At 47.3% G+C, this 22,808-nt stretch overlaps 1 protein-coding gene across 4 annotated transcripts in view; it reads right to left on the minus strand.

Moving 5' to 3' along the window:
- The window catches only part of Il17rd (interleukin 17 receptor D), a 67,512-nt gene extending 45,056 nt beyond the window's left edge, over nucleotides 1-22,456 (minus strand). For 2 of the 4 annotated variants that reach the window (XM_057770864.1, XM_057770863.1), the window contains exon 1: nucleotides 22,300-22,456. In XM_057770864.1, coding sequence (XP_057626847.1) covers nucleotides 22,300-22,425 — 126 coding nt within the window. In that variant the 5' untranslated portion in view covers nucleotides 22,426-22,456. Of the gene's footprint in view, nucleotides 1-17,590; nucleotides 17,643-22,299 lie in introns of those variants that run through there. The other 2 variants (XM_057770866.1, XM_057770865.1) reach the window with 2 other exon arrangements.
- Between the last annotated feature and the right edge of the window lie 352 nt (nucleotides 22,457-22,808).

The following is a 22,808-nucleotide window of genomic DNA, read 5'->3' on the forward strand; positions in this document are numbered from 1 at the left end:
CCAGCTCTCCGCTGACAAATGAGGCAAGAGCACCTGAGGCAGAACTCACCCAGCATTCCTCCTGTCTGGGCACAGAGAGGCCAGGCCTGGCAACACTGCGCCACCAGCCAGGGTGCGGGTAGCTTCTCTCACTTCCTTTCATAATGTCTGTAGTGGCAAATGTTTCTACCAGATGATAGTGACATGGGGAGCAGGACTCAGGCAGACTCAGGAAAAGAGCCATCACCTGTGGAACACATGTAAGTGCTTTGTCAGCACAAAGGCCCTGCTTTAACACGAAGGCGCCTTTAAGAGCCGAAGCTTCCTCAACGTAATGGTTTCTCTCCCTTTTTAACCAGGAAGGTATAAACAATCTATTCTAAAGCTGTCTCCCATTTCAAAGAGGTGATGCTGGCTTCGGTACTAAAGGTAAACGGGGCTTTTAAACAGAGCATAAATAAGGCAAACAGAGTCAGACATATATTATGAATAAAAAGATAATCTTAATAATAGTTTACATTATCACAAACCCAAGTTTATAGCAACAGCTAAGCCCCTCTCAAAGTACAGAGCAGCTGCTTGTTCAGCAGAGGGAAATGGTATGTCAAAAATGTGACCTACCTTCAAGTTTGTTTAACTCCCTGTCAGCCACTGCTTCCTTCCTTCCGCCACCTTACACGGAAGGCGCAGGGGAGGAATCCTCACTGAGGTGTTTCATCTGCCAACAATCAGAACTGCCTTAGTACCAGAAGGTAATTATTTACCTCCACTCTGACTGGACAGTCTTGACCAAGGCTAATCATCCTCATCAGGGCCCGGAGCAAAAAGGTGGACATAGATCAGAGGCAGCAGAGCCAGAGGTACCTTCCTCCTGCTTCCTACATCAGAGGGGTGCCATCTCCAGGATGGACAATCTCAGTCCTTCCCCAGAGCAGGGAGGGTACAGGGAGAATGCTTCCCAGGGATCTATGCAGCATTCAGATCCATGCTTTATATGTGGCTGAAAACACAATTCCCACATAATCCCCTTAAACTAAAGTCCTAAAGGTATTCAGCACTAACTCAGCCCTGATCCACATAGAACACCCAAGATGTACAGGGTCTAGCCTGGGAAAGTATCTAAGGGTAGCCTTATGCCCAATGCAATGATATTCAAATGGAACAAATACCTTGTTGTTACCTGAAAGAAGATTAGGCCAGGGGACACAGCTTCGTGTTTCCAAGCCAGAACACAGAGCTACAAGTCATACCTCTTGATTCTGAACCTACTGGGGTGGGAGGAGCAGGAAATAGGGAAAATGATACCTGCCACTGCTCGCTTTTTCCGGTTCTCACAGATAGGAAGACCATTCTTTTGTGGAATATTAGTTGAAGATGTGTTACATTTGTTTAATGATGCAAAGATCAGTTGTATTCTTTTATGTTGTACTTGTTTAACTCTGTGAAGCTGTGTTACTTTGCCTGCCTGAAACACCTGATGGGTCTAATAAAGAGTTGAGCAGCCAATAGCAAAGCAAGAAAAAGGATAGGTGGGGCTGGCGGGCACAGAGAATAAATAGAAGAAATCCGGGAAGAAGAGATCAAGGAGCAAGAAAGGGGCTAGCCACCCAGCTACACAGCAAGCCACAGAGTAAGAAGTAAAGAAAGGCATATAGAATAGAGAAAGAAAAAGACTAGAGGCAAAAGGTGGACAGGATAATTTAAGAAAAGCTGTCTAGAAACAAGGCAAGCCTAGGCCCAGCATTCATAAGAATAAGCCTCCATGAGTGATTATTTGGAAGCTGAGTGGCAGGCCCCGCAAAGAACCAAAGAGTAAAAACAACTCCACCACTCAGATGTTCTCACCCAGACCAAAGCATTCTGCCAAAGCGGCCCAAGTGTTAACCAGCCCCAGAGCTCCTCACAATGACTGGGACCTTTCCTTCCCTCTTAGTCGTCTGGTAGGAGAAGCACAGGAATGCTCTCTGAGGGGATTACAAACCATAAGTCACAGAAGAGGGGCTTCTGGGGAAAGGCTCAGGGTAGGCATTTAGGATCAAGCAGCATGTGAGCTGAAGCTATTCGAGGGGCAAGCTGCACACTCCAAGCTTATCTTGTGCCTTTTCGCAGAGAACTAAAGAACTGCTTGGCTATGCTACTGCTGCAGGTGAAGTTGTGCCTGAAACCCACCAGTCCCTCTCCAGGACACCCTGTCATCATGCCTCTCGTCTCCAGGTTCTGTTATTGGGTGAGGCTGGCCTTCTTGCCACCATTTCCTCCCATGGCCTGTGTCAGACTCCTCTGAATCTGTCCATCTTGAGAGTTTATTTATTACTGCAAGCCTTCACTTTGTCTTATTCAAAATCACCTCCACTTTTCCTCTCTCCCTGTCTGGTCCCCTCTGTACCACCCTTCGGTGTACAGGAATCCTGATCTGATCACTGGGAGCTTCAGCCTGAGACTCTGTGGAGAAGAGAGGTTAATGCTACAAGATTCTTTCGTAAGTATCCTTAGCCTGTGCAGGGATATTCCAAAGGGATCCATGAAAGCAATACAGCTCAGCCATGGCATGGGGACAATCTCTTAAGTGTGGGATCCTAAGCCGGGGGAAATGCATAGGACATCTAAACAAGGGAAAGGAGCAAACACTGCCGATGATTAGGTGGGGGCTCTGTTGGGTTTTTTTCCATTTCCTTCACCATAACCACTACACTCTGCCCACTTAATATTGGGATTCAGGGAAGGACTCGTTTCTAACAGGTAAGGAAGCCATGTGTGGCCGTGTGTGTCGGTTTTAGATTTCCCAATGAGAAGACAGCTTGGTGTAAACAGGAAGGGGAAAACCAAACAAGCGAACACCATTCAGTTCTGGGGTCACCACTGTGGACTATCTAGCCAGCCTGGATCTACAGCTGCCTCTCTACTGCCCAGTTCTGGGGTCACCACTGTGGACTATCTAGCCAGCCTGGATCTACAGCTGCCTCTCTACTGCCCCTCCATCCCCTTCCACAACACTCCAAATCCCTTCAACCTGACCAGAAAGAGCCAGGACTCCCGGGCTGTCAACACTGTGATGTGATTCAGAGTTTAAGGGGCCGGGGAGAGGCAGTGTCATTGCTTAAGGGTTCCATGACTGATTGGGCCCTAAAAGCAAATGCCCCAGAAAACTGAATGGCTTTATCCATCATTAACAGTGTCAACATTAAAAATCCAGAGATGAAAGGGGCCAAATTAGTGGCCCAAATAGAAACCTGACCATAATACTTAAAGATTCAAATTTTTTTTTAATTTGCTGTTAAGTAAGGAAGACTAAATACTTCTATTTTTTTAGTTGTTTTTATTTGGGCTCTTATTTCCAGCCATGATGGTGCACACCTTCAAACCCAGCACTTAGAAGGCAGAGGCAAGTGACCTGAGTTCAAGGACAGCATGGTCTACAGAGCAAGTTCTAGGACAGTCAGGGATACACAGAGAAACCCTGTCTTGAAAAACCAAAAATAGGAGAAAAACACACACACACACACACACACAAACAAAAAGAAACAAAAAATAATTATGATAAATGCCAATGTTTTTAAATATGTATAAAAGCAGCACATGAAGAGGAAGGATGCCCAATCATGAAGCAGTTGCTAAGTGGCCTGGTGCACCGCTAATTATGTTAATGAGTTTCTCACTCAGGTCTCAGAACCCTGGGGTATGAGCTTTGATTAACCCATTTTACAGATAAACAGACTCAGGGAGTCAAATTTTCCTATGTAATAAATTTTGTGTTTTTCCCCCAGAGAGGTTGGGTTGCTGGGCCTAACTGCTCACACCTGCAGTCCCGCACTTTGGAAGGTAAAGCAGGATGGCCTGTAAGGCTCATCTAAGCTAGTCCAGGCCTGGGCGACATAGAATGAAACCGAGGAAGAGAGGAGAAAACTTCACTCAGGTCACAGCTGACTTGGTCATGATAAATGGTGGTAATCAAAAGGCTAGGATCTGTGGATTAAGCCTGTACTTTTACCAGAACACAGTCTTCCCACTAAATGGGCTGAGTCATCAGATAGGGCAGGCTGTCAAACGTATCACAAGAGACAAATCTTTGGACTTTGAGGAAAATATACCAAGGAAGCCAGCTAGGCAGTGGTTCACACCTATAATCCCCGTTGGAAGACCGAGACAGGAGGATTACCATGAGTTGGAGGATGGGATGGGCAGGCAGAGAGTATAGAGTAAAACCCACATCCTGTGCCATGCCTGGGGGTCACACTCAGGTCTGTGTTCCGGCTAGGAAAGTTCTCTACCACCTGAGCCACAGGTCCAGGTAGGAGTCTAAGGTTTTTTTGATGAAAGGTTTCTCAATGGAGCCCTAGCTATCCTGGAACTCTCTATGTAGACCAGGCTGGCCTTGAACTCATATAGATGCCTCCCTCTGCCTCTGCCTCTTGAGTGCTGGGATTAAAGGTGTGGGCCAGACTCCACTAATTTTAAAGGTAACCTTTTAGGTTTTCAAATAAATTCTATTTTAAAATTAACAAAACCTCCTTAGTTAAGCCCATGGTTAATGAAGTAATTTTGTTGGCCATTGAGCAAGTTTATTCATGAACATCTGAACCTTTTCTATCTACAACATTATTGTTGTCATCCTTTGAATTATACTAATAAAAGCCCACACTCTGAATCTCACTCTTTTAGGGCAATTGTAAGAATATACCATAAGGGACTGGAAAGATGGCTCACTGATTAAAAGCACTGACTGCTCTTCCAGGACCAAATCTTGATTCCCAGCACCCACATGGCAGCTCACAACTGTCTGTGACTCCAGTTCCAGGGGATCTGATACACTCACACAGACATATATGAAGGGAAAAACACAAATGCATATAAAATAAAATTGAATAGCCAGGCGGTGGTGGAGCACGCCTTTAATTCCAGCAGAGGCAGGCAGATCTCTGTGAGTTCGAGACCAGCCTGGTCTACCAGAGCTAGTTCCAGGACAGGCTCCAAAGCTACAGAGAAACCCTGTCTTGAAAAACCAAACAAAAATAATAATAATAATAAAATTTAAAAAAAATATAAAATAAAAATGAATGAATGACTGAATTAATAAATAACTAGAAGATACCATAAATAGATCAGTAGGGTTTTTGGTTTGGTGGTTGGTTGGTTGGTTTTGCTTTTTTATTTTTTTTTTGACACAGGTCTGTATAGCCCTGGTTGCCAGGCTGGCCCTGAACTCAGAGATACTCCAACCTCTACCTCCAGCTCCCAAGTGCTGGGATTAAAGGGATGAGTCACCACACATGGCCTAGGTCAGTATATTTAAGAGGCTGAACATGGGGATGGAAAGATGGCTCAGTGGTTTAGAATGCTTAGCCACTTTTGCAAAGAACCCAGGCTTGGTTCCCAGTACCCACCTATAACTTCAGTTCCAGAGACTGACACCCTCTTCTAGCCTCTAGGGGGCTCCTGCATGCACAAGCTGCACATAAACTCAGAGGCAAACACACACACATAAATAAACGAATAAATCTTAGAGAGACGAGGGAGGAGAAGGAGGAGAGAGAGTTGCAGAACACAGGCCAAGAGGAAGGCTATGTGTCCAATGCTGACCTATTTCCCCAACAGGGAAAGGATGTAACCATGAAAATTCTTTACGTTCTCTATCTAGGAAGTACCCAGGGCAGTCCCACCCAGGCCACACACACCCTTAACCTCACTAGAGGGGGTCCCTTGAACCCTGATGTTATAGCAGGCTATTGGATCACACTGTAACCCCCGAGATTGTGTTATTTATTGGAAACCCTGCTTCTAGCTGTGGTATGGGTCACTCCTAGCACACACCTTTAATCCAAAACGTTTCTGCTTGAATATTGCAAATAGGATTAAATATAATCAACCACAGGTCAAGAGGGGGAGCAAGCCACCAGTTGGCAAAAAAAGAGACAAACACAAAAGAAGTAGACGCAGAGGGGGTGTGTGGGGGGCATCTGGTTGGAGAAGTTTTTGTTTCAGATGAAGGAAACAGATGGGTGTGCTTTCTCTACCTCTCTGAGACGGCAAGTTTTCACTCCCTGCATCTGGCTCCCAAGTCTTTATTGATAAAACAGAACGATGGAGACTTAGTTAAAAACTACAGCCTGTACTGTTTTCGCCAATATGCTACCGCTGCAAAGGGAGCAGAGGAAAATCAGCAGCCCATCCTCTGCCACCTCTGAATGATCCCTATATCACAGTTATCACAGAGGGAGCATGCGCATGCGGCGGCGTACCGTAATCAGTACCCCATCCTCTGCACCTCTGCATGATCCATATCACAGTTATTATCGCAGAGGGAGCATGCGCATGCGGTGGTGTACCGTAATCAGCACCCCATCCTCTGCACCTCTGCATGATCCATATCACAGTTATTATCGCAGAGGGAGCATGCGCATGCGGTGGTGTACCGTAATCAGCACCCCATCCTCTGCACCTCTGCATGATCTGTATCACAGCTATTATTGCAGAGGGAGCATGCACATGCGGCGGTGTACCGTAATCAGCACCCCATCCTCTGCACCTCTGCATGATCCGTATCACAGTTATTATTGCAGAGGGAGCATGTGCATGCAGCAGTGTACCATAATCAGCAGCCCATCCTCTGCACCTCTGCATTATCTGTATCACAGTTATTATTGTAGAGGGAGCATGTGCATGCAGCAATGTATCATTTACTTTCTTGCTGTGAGAAAACACCAAAAGTGACTTACAGCAGTTTCACTGTGGCTTGCGCTTCCAGAGAGACAAGAGTCCACCATAGCAGTGAGCGGCAGACATGGTAGCTGGAACAGGAAGCTGAGCGCTCACATCCTCAAACAGGAAGCAGAGAGAGGAAGTGGTCTTAACCTCAAAGCCTGTCTCCAGTGGCATAGTTTCTTCATCAAAAATTCAAATGTCTGAGACTATGGGGGACATTTCTCACTCAGCTTATGGGAGTGGGCTCTTTCCTTTCACCATACAATCCCCAGAGACTGAACTCAGGTCAAACTTGTTGGCAAGAGCCTTTCCCACTAACCAACCATCTCACCACCCCTAATGCCTGCACCTCTTAAGATGAAGGAGGTTGAAAAATTGAAGGTTGATCTGGGTATAATATGATGCTATCTTTGGAGGAAGAAAAAGCATATTTCTTCAGCTGACAGAACTACCTTCTCTGCCTGGGCAGGTCCTAGGTCAGTCCTAGTGCTGGGACATCTTCTCGGTACCTACCAACCCCAGCAGGCAAGTCCTTCTGGGTTCCTGTTTTCCCTGTAGTTGAGAAGACTCACTATAGTCCCTTAAGCATCAAATACCCTTGGGTTCAGTATGCACCCAGCTCAGAGCCAAAAATCTACACCGTCACACTGGCTGCTATCCAGTGAAGCAGCTCCAGCCACACACAACCGCCAGGAGAAAACTGTACTCAAGGAGCCTCTAGCCACGTGCACCATATAGTTCATGTTTATTTTCTTTTGAATTTTTAATATTTTTATTGAGAAACTGTCTTATATAGCCCAGTCTAAGTTCCAACTCACTATATAACTCAAACAAACATTGCCTCCTAATCCTCCTAACGACCACCACCACTACAACCCCCCACCCCCACCCCGTGCTGGCATCTCAGGTGTATTCAGGTGTATGCCACCATACCCAGGTTTAAATGTGAGTAAAATTAAAAACCCAAAGCCCCAAATCTGCTAACTGTATTTCAAGTGCTCAGTAGCTACAAGTGAATGGTTTGTGCCCGCCAAAATGGGGCAGCAACAAGAAAGACCACGCCACTGGGCAGTGTGGTGCACGCCTTTAATGCCAGCACTCAGGAGGCAGAGACAGGAGGCTCTCTGTGAGTTCAAGGCCAACCTGGCCTACACAGTGAGTTCCAGGACAGACTCCAAAGCTACAGAGAAACTCTGTCTTTTTTTAAAGATTTATTTATTTATTTATTTATTTATTTAATTTATTATGTATACAACATTATGCCTCCATGTATGCCAGCATGCCAGAAGAGGGTGACAGATCTCATTACAGATGTTTGCTGGGAATTGAACTCAGGACCTCTGGGAAGAGTAGCCAGTGCTCTTAACCACTAAGCCATCTCTCCAGCCCAGAAACTCTGTCTGAAGGAAGGAAGGAAGGAAGGAAGGAAGGAAGGAAGGAAGGAAGGAAGGAAGGAAGGAAGGAAGGAAGGAAGAAAGGAAGGAAGGAACTCAGACCGACCACACCTATTATTGCCAAAGGTTCCACTGTGATATTAATGTGCCACAGAATTTAGCACATGCTTGGTCTCACCTCTGCAGTTGGAGTAAAGCTGTGTCACGACCAAGTACTGGGCACCATCTGCCATCTCAGATACCTAGGTGCTCGATACCTCAGCTTAACCAAGACATTACAAAAATGTTGTAGTCAGTAAAGTTGTTTCCTTGAGTCTAACTACACATATAAACGTTAGCATTCATCCCCAAGACGCATGAGAAACACTCCACCGTCCCCTGCGTGCCATCAAACTCTCCTTCCTTCTCTACTAAACCCTGGTAACCAATAATCTGGCAGGTTTTTTTTCTTAGAAAACTGGGAAACCTCACTTAAGCAGGTGTCTATGGTAAGGCTGGGCATCAACCCCACAGCAACCCCAGAATTTTCCTTGCGTGATTCTGGCGCTCTGCCAGGTTGGGAACCTCTGAGGTAAGTGGCTAATCTAAGTTTGATTTGATGATGTCCAAAGTGCCCTCTGGCCTCTCCTCCCCATCAGTCGCTCTGCTGCGTGTCATGTGGCAGAAGTCCCCACTCAGGCCTGGTGGTGGCTGCACACGCTTTCACTCCCAGCACCCGGGAGACAGAGGCAGGTGGACCTATGAGTTCAAGGCTAGTCTGGTGTCTACAGAGACAGTTTGAGTTCCAGGACAGAGAAACCCTATCTGGGGGAGGGGGTGTCAGGGGGAAATCCCGTTCAGTTTGGATGCTTGGAAGACAGAGCAAGCCCAACTGCTTGGGGACAGGAAGTTAACTCTGGAGCTCTGTTTCCGGCAGAGGCTTCGCCAAGTCACCTGCCCTCACATCTTAATCCCTTCCTGACTCTTTTGCCAAGGAATTCTCATCTGGAACACAGGGAACCTCATTAGAGACAATGGTCTAGCAGCCTCCCTCGGAGGCTGGTCCGGGGGTAATGGTAGAGATGACAGGTTAAAGACACAGGGCAGTCAGGAGGAAGATCTAGTGGCTTAGATACAACATCCCCACGGCTCACTTGTTGGACGTGGATGATCAGGCCTCAAATTCCAATCAAACTTCAGATGTCCTTTAAAGTAACAATGAAAATATGTTTTCCTCCAAACTTCATGATCCCAAGAGCAAGGCACAGACGTCTATTTTCAAAGGGGAACTCAGAAGAGTCAGCACCTTCTCTGCTCCGGGTGGGGCATGGCCTGCAAGCCTAGCAGTCGGAAGGGAGCGCAGGCAGGGGAAATTGCCACAAGTTCCAACCCAGCATGATCTATGATCAACGTGGTAAGTTCCATGTCAGCCAGAGCTTCATAGGGTGACCCTACCTTAAAAGAAAGGAAAAAAGGGAGGGAGGGAGGGAGGGAGGGAGGGAGGGAGGGAGGGAGGGAGGGAGGGAGGGAGGGAGGGAGGGAAGGGTGACAGTGAGGCCCTAACACAGTGCAGCTTCTCTCTCCTGGTTTGTGCCTGCTCTGCTCAGGGTTCCTGCAAAACACTAAAATCTACGATGACCAAAGCGAAGGCACTGGGCAATGGGGGGAAGTACTATCGTTCAGTATCACGTGTTTGTTTCGCCCACGAAGCCAGGGGAAGACTGTTTGCGAGGGACAGAATGCCTGCTTAATCAGCGAAAACTGCATTCACCGCCCTGCTATTCAGCGCAGCTTTCCTGAAACCAGACACTTTGCCCCTAGACCATAAGATTGAAGCGATTGAAATGAAAATATTTCCTGTCCAGTGCTTGCCAGTTTCTAGCCCCAGAGTGATATAACAGATGACATCCAGTACAATAAATGCTTTTATTAACCATAAATTTGAGACTGCTTTAGGGATTTGAAGTGTTGGGTTTCATGCTGAAAAAATGTAATGTTATCCACAGACCATCCGTGAGCAACAAAAACAGAGGTGCAGGTTAGGCCACTTTGATCAAATTATGGCAAGGGGGAAAATCGCCTTTTGCATGTAAAATAGTAGTTGCATTCAGAGGCTGTCTTCAGGGAGGACCACAAGAGTTTAATCGCATATCTGGGGGAGTCTGGTGGCAATCACCCCATGTGTGGATTTACAGAGCCACCAGGGTCTGTGGATCAGAAAAGCTCCAACACTAGATGGGATGGTGGTCATTGCCCAATAATTCTCCTTCTTGTTAGGATGGGTGCTTAGCTGCATAAAGGCCCTTCCCACTCAGCACCAACACCACCAGGTTGCCACCAACAAAAGTATCTCCAGAAATCCCTCCCAGTGGCTCCCAGTCACAACCCGCTGGCCTGAATCCAACTCCTGTCTGGATTTAGCATATGCTGCTTGGGCTTCCTTCATTTAGAGAAAATGTGGAGCCCAGGCAGTTGCATGGCCTCAACCCTCTGCCCTCAACACCTCCCTCTACACAGGAACAGTTCATTCTGAAATCAAAGCTCCCTGCACTCTGGATCCACCAAACTTGCAGTAGTGTAGCCATGGAAACAGAAACTCTCTCTCCTGGGACCAGAACAAACTAGACCCAGCAAAGGCAAGCTAAGTTGCCACCCTCCCGAGGCGCCCCTCACATGGCCTTTGTGTTGGTGTGTTCCGGCACGGGAGTCTCAGGCCACAGCACTGGGCTTGTACTCCACCTTTGCCAGCATCCGAACAGCCGCTGCTTTCTGGCCTTTCACTGTCAGGCCACTGAGAAGACCACAGACTTGGTGCCAGAAAAGAAAGTGAAAAGCAAAGTTGAACCTCTGAGGTCCATTCTCTGGATGCTGAATGTCCCACTATTACATCCCGGCATGACATTTCATGGCCAGCAGGGGAGGAGGCCCAGTCCTGAAAGCTGAACAAATGCCAGGCGCACAGGCTCGCCTGTGCCCTCACGGTCCCTCTGGACTTATGAATAAAAGATGGGGGTTTTGTCTGCCGTTTCCCGGGTACCCTGTAAGAATAACAACTTGTCCCTTTTTGACATTTTAACTTCCTTTGAAAAATTACCAATATTAACTTTGCAGGTCTTGGTCCTTAAGTCTGTGAGGGCCAAATACAAGCAAGAAAAGCCATGTAATTAGGAAAGAGATAGTAATTCAAGCTAAGCTACAGAAACTGTCTGAAAAGACTCTAAAACTTAAGCAACAAACAATCACAGACCTGAAAGGCTGGGAAATGACTGTGAGGACACATTTTGAGTTAAGTGGGTTTGCTGGAAATAAAGTTCAGTGTTTTCTTAGCACAGAGAAACTGCTGGATTTTGGTGTAAGGAATCAGTCAGCCGTGCCGGAGCAAAACAGAGGTACTCAACAGAAATTCATCCCAGTCACTGAAGGCAACAAGCCCGTGAGCAGCAGAGGCCTAAAGCATTCTCGAGAAAGAGTGCTGCCACCTTCCAGAGAGCGCAGCTAACTTTAGTCTCCAAGAGGGGGTTTGCTCCAGAGAACCAGGATACCCTGCACTTTCTCTAGATATACAATAAAGTAACAGAGAAGCCCAAGATGGACAGTGGTGGAACATGCCACAATCCCAGCATTCAGGAGGCAGAAGCAGTTGGATCTCTGTGAGTTCAAGGCCAGCCTGATCCACAAAACGAATTCTGGGACAGTCAGAGCTATTACTCAGAGAAACCCCATCTCAAAAAATCCAAAAGAGAGGTCAAACACTGCATTTTTACGAAAAGGACAATGGAAAACCAAACTTTATTTCCCACTAGAAAGATCTCTAAATGTAACTATTTCTATTTACAAATAAACAAATTTTGCGTAAGGTTGAAAAAGGATGTATTAACAGTTGATATCTAAAATCCAAGGCTTTTGGCAGGTGACAGCGCGGACCAGAGTCTGGGTGGAGGAACTGTTTCACGCTAACAAGCGAAACGAGCATTTACTTCACTTCTCTGCCCGCTTCCCTACAGGCTTGATTTCAGAATACCAAACATAGGAGAAAGAACACAAACATGGGAGCCCTGGTCACGGGCAGCAGGCTGCATGCAGAAGATGTCTGCAGATTATCAAATGTTATTAACATTGAAAAGGAAAATAATTTAAACTGAGTATGGCAAGGCACACCTTTAATTCCAGCACTCGCGAGGCAGAGGCAGGGTATCTGGTTCAAGGCCAGTATGATCTACAAAGAGAGTTCCAGGACAGCCAGGGCTGTTACACAGAGAAATAATAATTTTACTTCAATGCAGACAAAAATCCAAATCCTTGTAGACTTTTAAAAACCCAAATTGGCGTCTCATTCACCTGGTATGCACAGCAGACACTTAAGATATTGTTTCTGCTTTTGTTTTTTTGTTCTGGTTTTGGTTTGGTTTTGCCAAGATTTCTTCGTGTAGCCCAGACTGGCCTTGAACTTCCGATCTGTCTGCCTGCCTCTCGTAGTTCTAGCAAGCAGGTGTGCCGTAGGTACCATGCCAGCTGGTGCTCCTGCTTCCCAAAGTCATTGGTCACTTTCAAATCCTCTCCCTTCCCTAGAACTCGCCAGCAATTTATCATTCTCTATCTTATCAGAATCCCTCCTAATTCTAAAATGTCCTGGAGGCCCTTTAGAGCCCCTCCCCGCCTCCTACCCAGACTCCCTGCATTACCTAACCCATCCTTCTTTCCTTCTTTCCGAAGATAAAAGCAAGGATTACCCTAGACCTGGCCAACTGGAAAAATTATGCACTTAAAACTGTGTACTAAGAAAAAAGGGAGTTCAGTGAATGGGAGATACACTCGAGTGAGAAGATGTGGGGAGAAGAATTCCTGTCTCTCGATGACTTCAAAACCCAAGAGGTTAACAATGAAATGAGAGGCTGAGTGGCCGGATCTGCACGGAGGGGTCTGGGTCCCACAGCACAGTGCACACTGGGAACCCACAGCTTCTGAGACCCTAAAGCCGTCTTTGGCAAGCACAACCAGATGTTGGCTTGTTTTTTTTTTTCCCTACTTAATTTTGGTAAAACTCCATGACCTCTTTCTCAAATTAAAAGGCAATGCCTTTTTCTTTCTTTCTTTTTTTTTTTCCAAACCACAGGAGCTATCTTTAGTGAAGCCTTCTAAGGATTTCATTAATTCATAGCCAGCCAACCAGGACTTTTCCCACAGTCTCCCACAAAAGCCGGGGGAGTCACTGATTGCTTGGCTGGGTCTGAATATGAGCAGAGGTAAGATCAGAAATATCTAGTTCCTCCCACAGGGAAGTGAGGCATGAAAACCAAAGCCCACAAAAACTCATTACCACAGCTGACCAGAAAATCCCCAACCCAAAACGTAAGGAGCACCTCTGATGCTGATGGGCCAGCCACCTTGTAACCAAAAAAAAAAAAAAAAAAAAGAGCCACATTCATAAATGGGGTGAGGACAACACACAACACAGACTATCGTGACAAAGTGAGGTCTGGATCTCTTTTATAGAACATTTTCATAGGGAGCAAGGGCCATTGCTAAGGCCTGAAAACAACAATACTTAGTTTGATGCTCAGCAGCCATGTTTTACATTTTTTTCTCATCCTTAGTGCGGGGAACCAGGAATGGTCCTAGTGTTCCTCAAAAGCACCAAGCACTACAAGACTGATTCTCCTGTAACAACGACCCCTGCTGAAGTCCCTTGGTTAGGAGGAGGACCCAGCCTTTGTCCAGTATGCCAACCTTCCGGAATGCCGTAATTTGTGGAATGAATATGGGTAAATCAAGAGAATCCTTTTGCTACACTTGGCACCTCATTCCACATCATCAGTCAATATCAAGAGAACACAAGTTAACTAAGAGAAAACATCAGAGGGATTTTTTTTTTTTACTAACTTAGTTAGGTGTGGCTTCTTCAGAATGACCACAGTAGACGCCAACTTGCAAGGTGACATCCTATCATCCTATTTTAATATCCTATAGAGCACCCAGCCGCTCAGGAAATATGGAAGGAAAAATCTAATGTGTACCAGCAGCAGATAGAGATGGAGAAGGGAAATAAGCAGAGAAAGCCAGGCTTGGTGGTATATACCAGTAATCTCAGGACTCGGGAGGCTGGAGGCTTGAACTTTGAGACAACCTAGGCTACTTAGTAACAGGCTAGCCTCGACTGCAAGCATGTCTTGAGCTGCATTTTCGCTAAATCTAGAGGGTGTAAGGACTTCATAATGAAGGCTTTGTAAGCACAGGTAAAATGCACATCCAGAGAAGCTGCAGAAAGCGTCCTCTGAACCTGGGGAAACTGAGGCAAAGCAAGATGTCAATCAAAGCTGCTAGGAACCAAAGAGATCTGAGTTTCCCAAGGTGGCCTGCATGTAGAGCCTCTGGAACTTGCTTTTACTGTGGTTAGCACAGTTTGAGGAGCAGCCGAGGTGGGTTCCTGTTTCCCTGTGTGGAATTAGCAGGATGAAGGCTTGAAGGCCAGGCAAAGACTCCATGCTAGAGGCTCAGAACCCATCCCTATACTGCCCTGCTAAAAGACCCTACTCCTCCTCTGTTCCTCACCTGGAGGGGAAGTTTTCGGGAGAAGAAACTGGCATTATGATACAACATAATAACGCCTGTTTTTTTGTTTGTTTTTAAGCCTCTGCTTTAAAAAAAAAAAAAAGAATCTCTTGCCTTCAAAGAAGTCTTTGTGAGCGCAGGATAGTGAGCAGTTACTATAAATTCTAACCAGGAGCGTGAGCGCCCCACCCAGAGCAAATGTGCACACCCCAGAAGGAGGCCATAAACCGTCCCCCAGCGGGGCGTGCAGGGCTCCTACATTTGGTCGGCATTCTACGGCACTTCCCTTAGATTAAGTGGGGGAAGTGTGGTTCAGGAGGAGAGAAACCAGAAATCACCTGGATGGAATAAAACCCCAGGGACAAAGTTTTTAAACCATATGGCCCATCTAAGAAAATGCATTTTTCACTCAAAGGCCCCCTCCGCCCATCAAGCCTCTCACTCCTCAGCACAAGAGTCAAACTCAGAAGAGAAGTCTGTGGCCACAGCCAGAACAATGTAAAGGGTCACTTTCCAACCAACACAGGGAACATCTACAAAACGGACAAAACAGAACCCTTGGGAAAACGCCTAGGTTTTAAGAAAAAAGTTTTTTTTTTTTTTTTTTTTTTTGCGTTAAGCATCAAACCCAGGGCAAACCAAGCAAGACCTCTACTACTGAACCACCCTACCCTCCGCTAGTTTTAAGCTGGGAGAGGGTGGGAGCTGTATTTAAACGCTAATCCTTCATGATTTCCAAAGGGTTCATTTGGAGATTGGTTTAATGGGACATGTAAATACCCACTTAAACATTTTAATCAATGTTTAATTACCTACCAACATCCATTCCCTTTTCAAAGCTGATACGTCACTACTTCATGGCTTTTCTAGGAACATCAGTGTAGCAGCTTGAGTGCAAAGTATCACGTTTAATGTCTACTAGAGCAGATTTAGAAGGGACCATGGGACACCATGATTCTACCATATTCAACTTCCAGCAAAGATCACCCCCTAATGCTCTTCCCACTCCTCTGATAAAGCCGGCTGCCAACAGAAGTCTTTAGCGTTAGGTTCACCATAAAGGAAACTGTAAACATGCAGGTTGAGGTAGTTTTCATTTACACAACTGTGTCAGAAAATTTATAGGCCAACTTCCGTTTCAGAAGAGAATTACACGTGTGTTCACATCACATCTTCATCCTGTCATCTACTCTGTGATTTGTGGAAGACAGATGGTACCTATTAAGTCCCCCCCTTTTAAATGCTGTAGCCTTAATTAGCTACATCCACCTTCCCCCAACATTTCCAAACAAGGAACTGAAGAAAAGGGAAGCCTTTTACAATGGATACTTTGAACAATTGAGTTGTAAATGTTAAAACAGTCCTCTCTGCTACAGAGTGACTATAATTATTTTTTTAAGCAGCCAAAGTTGATTTTCACTCTTTATTACAATTTTTAAGTTGTTCTATTTTTAGTTTCTGGACTGTGTTATTAATTAAACCTTCTTCAAGATAATGCTTGAAAAAGAACTAGAGTGTCTCCCTAGGATACTAAAGCTGCAAACTTCTCCCATGGATTTCTGGTCACGTGCAAGCCACGCAGTAGCAGAGCAGCTAGCCCTGTGGTATCTGTGACTAGACACTGTGCCCTTCCTAAACACAATTAAGAAAGTCTGTTGATTGACCCACTTTAACTTGTCCTATGTAGATAAAACACACCCCAATTTTAATTTCTAATTTGTGTTTCCCTCATTTTAAAAAGATCCATTTATGCATTCAGAACTTTAAGCATGAATTATGTCGACTAAATTTTGAGAAAAACAAGAAACCTCCTAGTAGACTCCTAGACTTGCCCCCGCTATAATCAGCAGTAAGACTATTTGTTTCAATTGGATACGATCACTCCAGGGCTTGTGTCTTTTCAATCAGCTGGTGGCCCCCGCAGGGTTTAGAGTAGCAGAGGGGAAGTGGCCTGTGGTTAAACAGAGGAAATACCAAGGCATTTTAACAGAGCAAATAGTCTCTTCACTTCCCACCAGGAGGAGCTTCAAAGGCCCGGGCCCTGAGGAGACAATGTGCTATAGGGCCATCACTCATCTAATCCTGTGTCAGGACCATTCAGAACTTCCCGAAGGCCAAAGATAAACACTGCCCTAAAGGACAAAGAATGCCTCCCACCGGCTGGGCAAGTCTGGCCTCTTGAAACCAGAGATAGCTCCAGACTTGCAGAAGGCAGTGGCCTGCAACACTTAGGGAAGATGCAGACTGGCAAAGGTGCGGATACCAGCAGAGAGAGAAGTCTGACTTCAGGACAGCCCAGTGACCTGCCATGTGTACCTGAGCCCACCCCACCCCCACATCCCCCCCACCCCTGTAGGGGCCCCAGCTTCCAGAAGCCTGAAAAGCCATCCATCACAGACAGGCACAAGAGGCAGTAGGGAGTGAAAGAGGACAATAAAATTGTTGATGGGATGGCCCAGCAGCAGACATCTAGGGGGGCTGGGCACACGGAGTGAAACATTCAGAAATAGATGAGGGGAAAAGGGGTTGAACGCAAAAACCACCCAACACATTTTAAGCCAAATGAAGCATGAAAAACACTACAGACTGAAAAAGGCCTGAGCCGTTCTTTCCTTCGGGGGGAAGCTGTCTGTTAGGTCTGAACTGCCGAGACAGATCTGGAGCCTGCTCTGCTCCTTCCTCAGACAGTTTTCCAGACAAACCCAGCTGTTCTGGAAAGGAACCTGGTGGAAGTGTCAAGCGCCCGTCTCTCCCAGGTCTCCTCTCTAACCCTAGACCACAGGACCCCACCCTAGTCAGGATGCCCTGCCTAGTTAGCTCCTAGACTCTTCAAATAGCCTCCCTTCTGGTACTGTCGTCTAAGTCCAGTGGAACAACTTAAAGCCCAAAGGACTGATTTTTTAATATTTAGAAAGTATTTTCTCTTCCTCTCCTAATTTTGGAGCAAAGCAATGTGTCTCATTGAAAAGGCACCGGAAGAATCGTCTTACCCCAGGATCTCGTTCAAATGCTAACACCTGGGCTCTACCACGCTCTCATTCTGGTCTTCATTCTAGCAAGTTTCCAATTCGGATACCAGTAGCTTCTGGAGATATCGTTGAAAAACCAGCTTTGGGGAGAAATAATGCTCCAGGCAGAACTCACATGGCCTTGCGTTGGTAACTAGCACAAAGGTCCAGGAACTTCAGGCCTGCAGGGTGGGATGGGTGGGGATGGAGAGCAAGCCAAGGCCATGCAGGCTCCTCGCCAACTACAAAACAGTCCGGAAGAAAGTATTGTACGTTTCATAAAAACAGCTCCGAAAAAAAATCTGTCAACCCAAAACTAAAATCATTTTAACCTAAGAATTCTGTACTTGACACAGGAGCGTCTGTGTGTGATGTGATCCACAAGACCACAGAACAAGAAGATATGGGACTTCGGAGTCATGAGCTGCAAGTGAATGAAAACGCATCCAGTTCAGAATCAAATAAACACGCCTGGGCTCTCAGCCAGGAGGAATTCTTGGGTTGGACTTTTATCAGGGGCCTAAATTTTAACCAGCTGGAAACCACCCCCCCATTACTACCCTATTCCTTTCTACCTTTGGAGATGGAACATTTGCCTTAAATGGGAAACGTGTCCTTCATTGTGTGGTGCCAGCAGTTTCCGAGTTGCTAAAGACAGTCTTCTGGGGGAAGGGGTTTAGACGTTGTAGTTCAGACACAATAGACCAGGGAATATATACGCCATCTAGGGCAGGAAGGAGACCAGAATGGCCCCTAGGAAATTTGTGAGAATAGATCTCTCAGCACTAGGGATTGACATGTTAACGGTACCCATCACAAGCAGAACCATGCCTCCATCAAAAAGAGCTCAGAGCCTAGGGAAATGAGTCAGTGGGCATAAGCAATTGCCGGACAAGCAAGAGGATCTGAGTTCAAATCCTCACCACCCAAATAAAGCCAAATGGGGGCATCTATGCTTACATGGCTGTGCTTGTAACACCGTGGGTGCTGAGGCGAGCAGAGACCAGAGCATCACTGCGGCTCGCTGGATGCCTGCCTACCTGCAGGTTCAGTAAGAGACACGTGTCAGGTGCCCTGACATCTCTGACCTCTGCATGAGAACACTCCTGCACAAGCTAATCCGGTAAATCAACTGAATGAAAGGCATGCATCAAAAAATATAAGCAGTAGTAGAAAGTGCCAGGCGGTGGTGGCTAATCCCTGTACTCGGGAGGCAGACAGATCTCTGTGAGTTCCAGAACAGCCAGGGTTGTTACCTAGAGGAACCCTGTCTTAAACAACCAACAAAAGGAAAGGAACAAAGGAAAGTAAGGGTTTCAAGCCAGTGTCAGTGCAGGGCAGCTCCTCGGGAAGCTTTACAGACTCTAACTCCTTTGAAAAAACAATATTTATTATTCAAAGCACATCCTAACCTGGCAAAGACTGAGCTTTTCTTTTTCTTCAGATAGTTGAGGAAGTGTGCCCACAACTCATCTCTAAAACACTGAGCTGTGTTCAAGATGGTATCGGTCCCTTAATTACCCCACAAGTAATAGGGAGGTTGTGAAACCTGACCACTTAAGTCAGGCCAGCTCATGGGCGCTGAGAGCAACTCTCCCGGCTGCAGCACCTTTAAGTCCTGGGGAAATATCCAGTCCTACAGGGGCCTGGGTTTCCTGCCCAAATGCCCTATGGAGATTAAGGGGGGCATTCACTCGAGTGTTCACCCCGCCTTCAGGGCTTCAGGGCTCAAGGTTGTGAAGCTCAGACCCCAGGATGATACCCACTGCAGTTCAAATCACTTGTTTACCCTCTTCACTTCTTTCAAATCACATACAGTTTACCCTTATTTACTTATTTTTGTTTGAGATAGATATATAGATTATATATATGATATATAGGTTTACTATATATCCTTGGCTGGCCTGGAGCTTGCTCTGTAGGCCAAGCTGGCCCTGAATTCACAGAGCCCTGTCTACCATTACCTTCTGGGTGCAAAAGGCTTGTGGCACCACCACCCCTATCTTTATTTATTATCCTTCCCCTGACCCTCCAAGCAATGGGGATGACCCCAGACCCTGTAGGATGCTAGGCAAGCACTCTACCAATGAGCTACACTTCCCACACCCCCTCCAAGCCCTTTCTTTGCTTTCTTTGGGGTGGGGGAGCAACTCACAGTCATCCATGCTCCTGCCTCAGCCTTTGACCCTTATTCTTAGATATTTATACAGGCCCAATTAGACTGTAAGTGACCTCAGAGTCAAGGCCAACATCCACAGGCTGAACAGCAGACCTGGTTAGAGAGGCAGATAGATATGACTCGAAAACCCAAGATTCTGAACCTAGTACCTACTAGAACCCCAGGACAAAGCAACCTCTGGGACATCTTAATTACTGAAGTAGGGACAAGGAGGGCTTCCTGTAGGAAGCCATGATGGAGCTGAGAGAAGACACCAAAAAGGAGCAAAGGACGATATTTTCCCAAGCTTTAAACGTGGCTGCAGTCAGGCACACTGTGCAAAGGCCTACTGCAGACGGGACACAGCACATGGAAGCCTGGTGTGGAGATCTCCTTGCCTACCTCCACTGGAGGTGAACCCAGACCGCAGGCATGCCACACACATGTTCTACTGCTGAGCTGTATCACCACCCCCACTGGCCTTCCTTCCTTCCTCCCTTCCTTCTTTCTTTCTTTTTTTTTGAGACAGGATCTCTCTGAATTGCCCAAGCTAGTCCTGAAACTCATTCTGAAGCCTCCTAAGCCCAAAACTTTTGTTCCTGAGCCTCAGTCACCCGAGTAGCTGGGATCACAGCACTGGGCTCAGGTATGCCGATTCTTCAAATTGTTTAACGTAGGATTTTGCAGAAAGCTTGCAAGGTCTACATGTCCTCAACTGAGATTTGTAGGGCACCAGGCTCTGAGGCCACCAAGGAAATTAACCACACGGAACTGGCAGGCACCAAAGAGTAAGGGACCTGAATGAGAAAGTAAAGCACAGGACACAGCATTCCGGGAGGTTTCCCTGAAGAGGTGTCCCGGTGTCACAGGAAAGCACACCCCGGCCTGTGAAAGGAGTTAGAAGCTGGACAACAGAGGGGAGTGGGCAGAAAACAGTGTTGTGCAGGCAGCAGGGCGAGGAAGCTGGGCCCTAATCTCACAGGCACCATGCAGCGATCACAGAAGAGAGGAGCCATGAGAAAGAGGCTGGACTCTGGGATATGACCCAGAAGCTTCCATGTTCATCCAGGAAGGCGAAGGATTGTAGCAGGCACCAAGGCAGGAGCTGCTGAGATCACTGCCAGGAGGCCAGGAATGTGGGAGACAGTGATGGACTCACATGGGAGGGGGGTTATCGTTCAGAGACAATTATACATCCACTGTTAAAACTTTACAAGTAGCAGGTACTCTAGGCACTACAGCAACTGCCAAGACCAATCTAGATCTAAAATCTTAAAAAGAATTGATAAATGAGAGCACCTTAAAGAAATTTGGAATCTGTTAAAACTAACAGGGATATTTTACTGCAATAGAAACACAGTAAGAAACCATGAGGGTTTACCCAAAGGGTAACAGCATTCCCTAAGAGGAAAAGAGTGGGAATCGTTGACCATAGCTGCCTGTTCTTCTCTGTTTTTCTGAACTGTGATTCTCTTTAAATGTGAAGCAAGTGAGCTAAGTGAGCCTAAGAGGTGTCCTGTCCTGGGTCTTGTCTGTATTGAGGCTAAGACAACGTTGGTCTATGCAAACTTCCCCAAGACACCCTGAGCCCTGTGGAAATCAGCAACAACATTCCCATCCCTTCTGTTTTCTAAGTAAGAAAACAGACTGGGCACTCGAGATGCGCTCCTGGCTGCCTGAGGGCAAAGCCTGTGTTCTCACAATAGGGTTGAAGGTGTGAGTGGCCAGACTTGCAGCGCCCTCTTCTCTGTGGAAGGCTCAAGGTCCACAAACCAGGGGACCCCACTACACAGGAAAGGAACACCCGCTCTGGGGAGAAGGCTTCCAAGTACACAGAAAAAGTCTGGGCGCCACCAGTTTCAGATCTGGGACACCTGGCGGAGAGGACCTTTGGCTATGAAAACATCCTCAACTCAAGCTGAGGCGCGTTGAGTGGTAGTGGTGGCATCATGAGACCGTTAGCCAGACGAAAGGCTGAAAGGCAGGCAGACTCTCAGAAAGTTAGGAAGGAGTAGGGTGACCAGCTGCCTGAACAAAGCGATGGCGAGAAAGGAGTTGCATCGTTCCCTGGCACTCCAGGTTCCCTTCCCTGGATGCCCTAAGCCCTTGCAGAGCTGCAGACATGAGGTCCAAGGCACGAACCACCAGCTCCGAAGCGCTCCCGTTCCGCAACAGCCTGGAAGATCCCAGTCCTGGACGCGTAGCCCTGAGGCAGAGGGCCGGGAACAAAGGGTGGGGCGCACGGCCCCCGCCCCGCCGCCCAGCCACCCGCCCTCGGGAGTCGGACCCCAGCCAGCGGCCGCGCCTCATTAGCAACACAAAGCCAGGGGTCGGCGGCCTCTTTCACCCAGAGCGGGACCGGCGGACGCGCGCCCGGGGTCCGAGACGCGGGATGGGCTGGAGGAGCCGGGAGCCCCATTGACCGCAGATCCGGCGTCGGGAGATCCGCCGGTCTCGGCTCGCCTGCCCGCGAGCACCTGTGCCCGCCGAGCGCCCCCAGGTAACCCGGAGCCCGAAGAAACCCTCGCCTTACCCTCCAGCCACAGGTGTCGGCGCCCCTCGCGCGGCCCGAGCCGCCCGCAGCCACTGCCAGCTGCGAGCCGTTGAGGCAGGCGTTGACAGTGAAGAAGAAGGAACAGAGCTGCAGCCACGGGGCCATGGCCGTGCGCTCGCCCAGCGGGGCCCTTCTCCCCTTGACTGCCGCCTGCAGCTTGCTCTAAGTCCGGAGTGGGCGGTGGCAGCCTGGCAGCAGGGGGGCCCGTCCACACCGAGCATGCGCAACCGTGCTTCGCCCCGCGTCTCCCCGCCAGGTCCCGCCCTCTCCATCCTGGTCCTGCCCCTCTAGCCCGCCCCTCTAAGGCTCCGGCTGCAACAAGTTTCAGCCCCCTCACTGAAGGATTTTTTTTTTCTTTATCCAAAGGATTTGTCCAAATGATGACTGCTCCAGACAAAAACTTGGGGCGACTCAAAAGAATATAATAATAGTAATTTTAAAATTAGTAATTTAATGAGTATTTACTTTGCAAATGTCAAGTTCCTTCT

The sequence above is a fragment of the Chionomys nivalis genome, chromosome 5, assembly GCF_950005125.1.
Source record: "Chionomys nivalis chromosome 5, mChiNiv1.1, whole genome shotgun sequence".
Lineage (NCBI taxonomy): Eukaryota > Metazoa > Chordata > Mammalia > Rodentia > Cricetidae > Chionomys > Chionomys nivalis.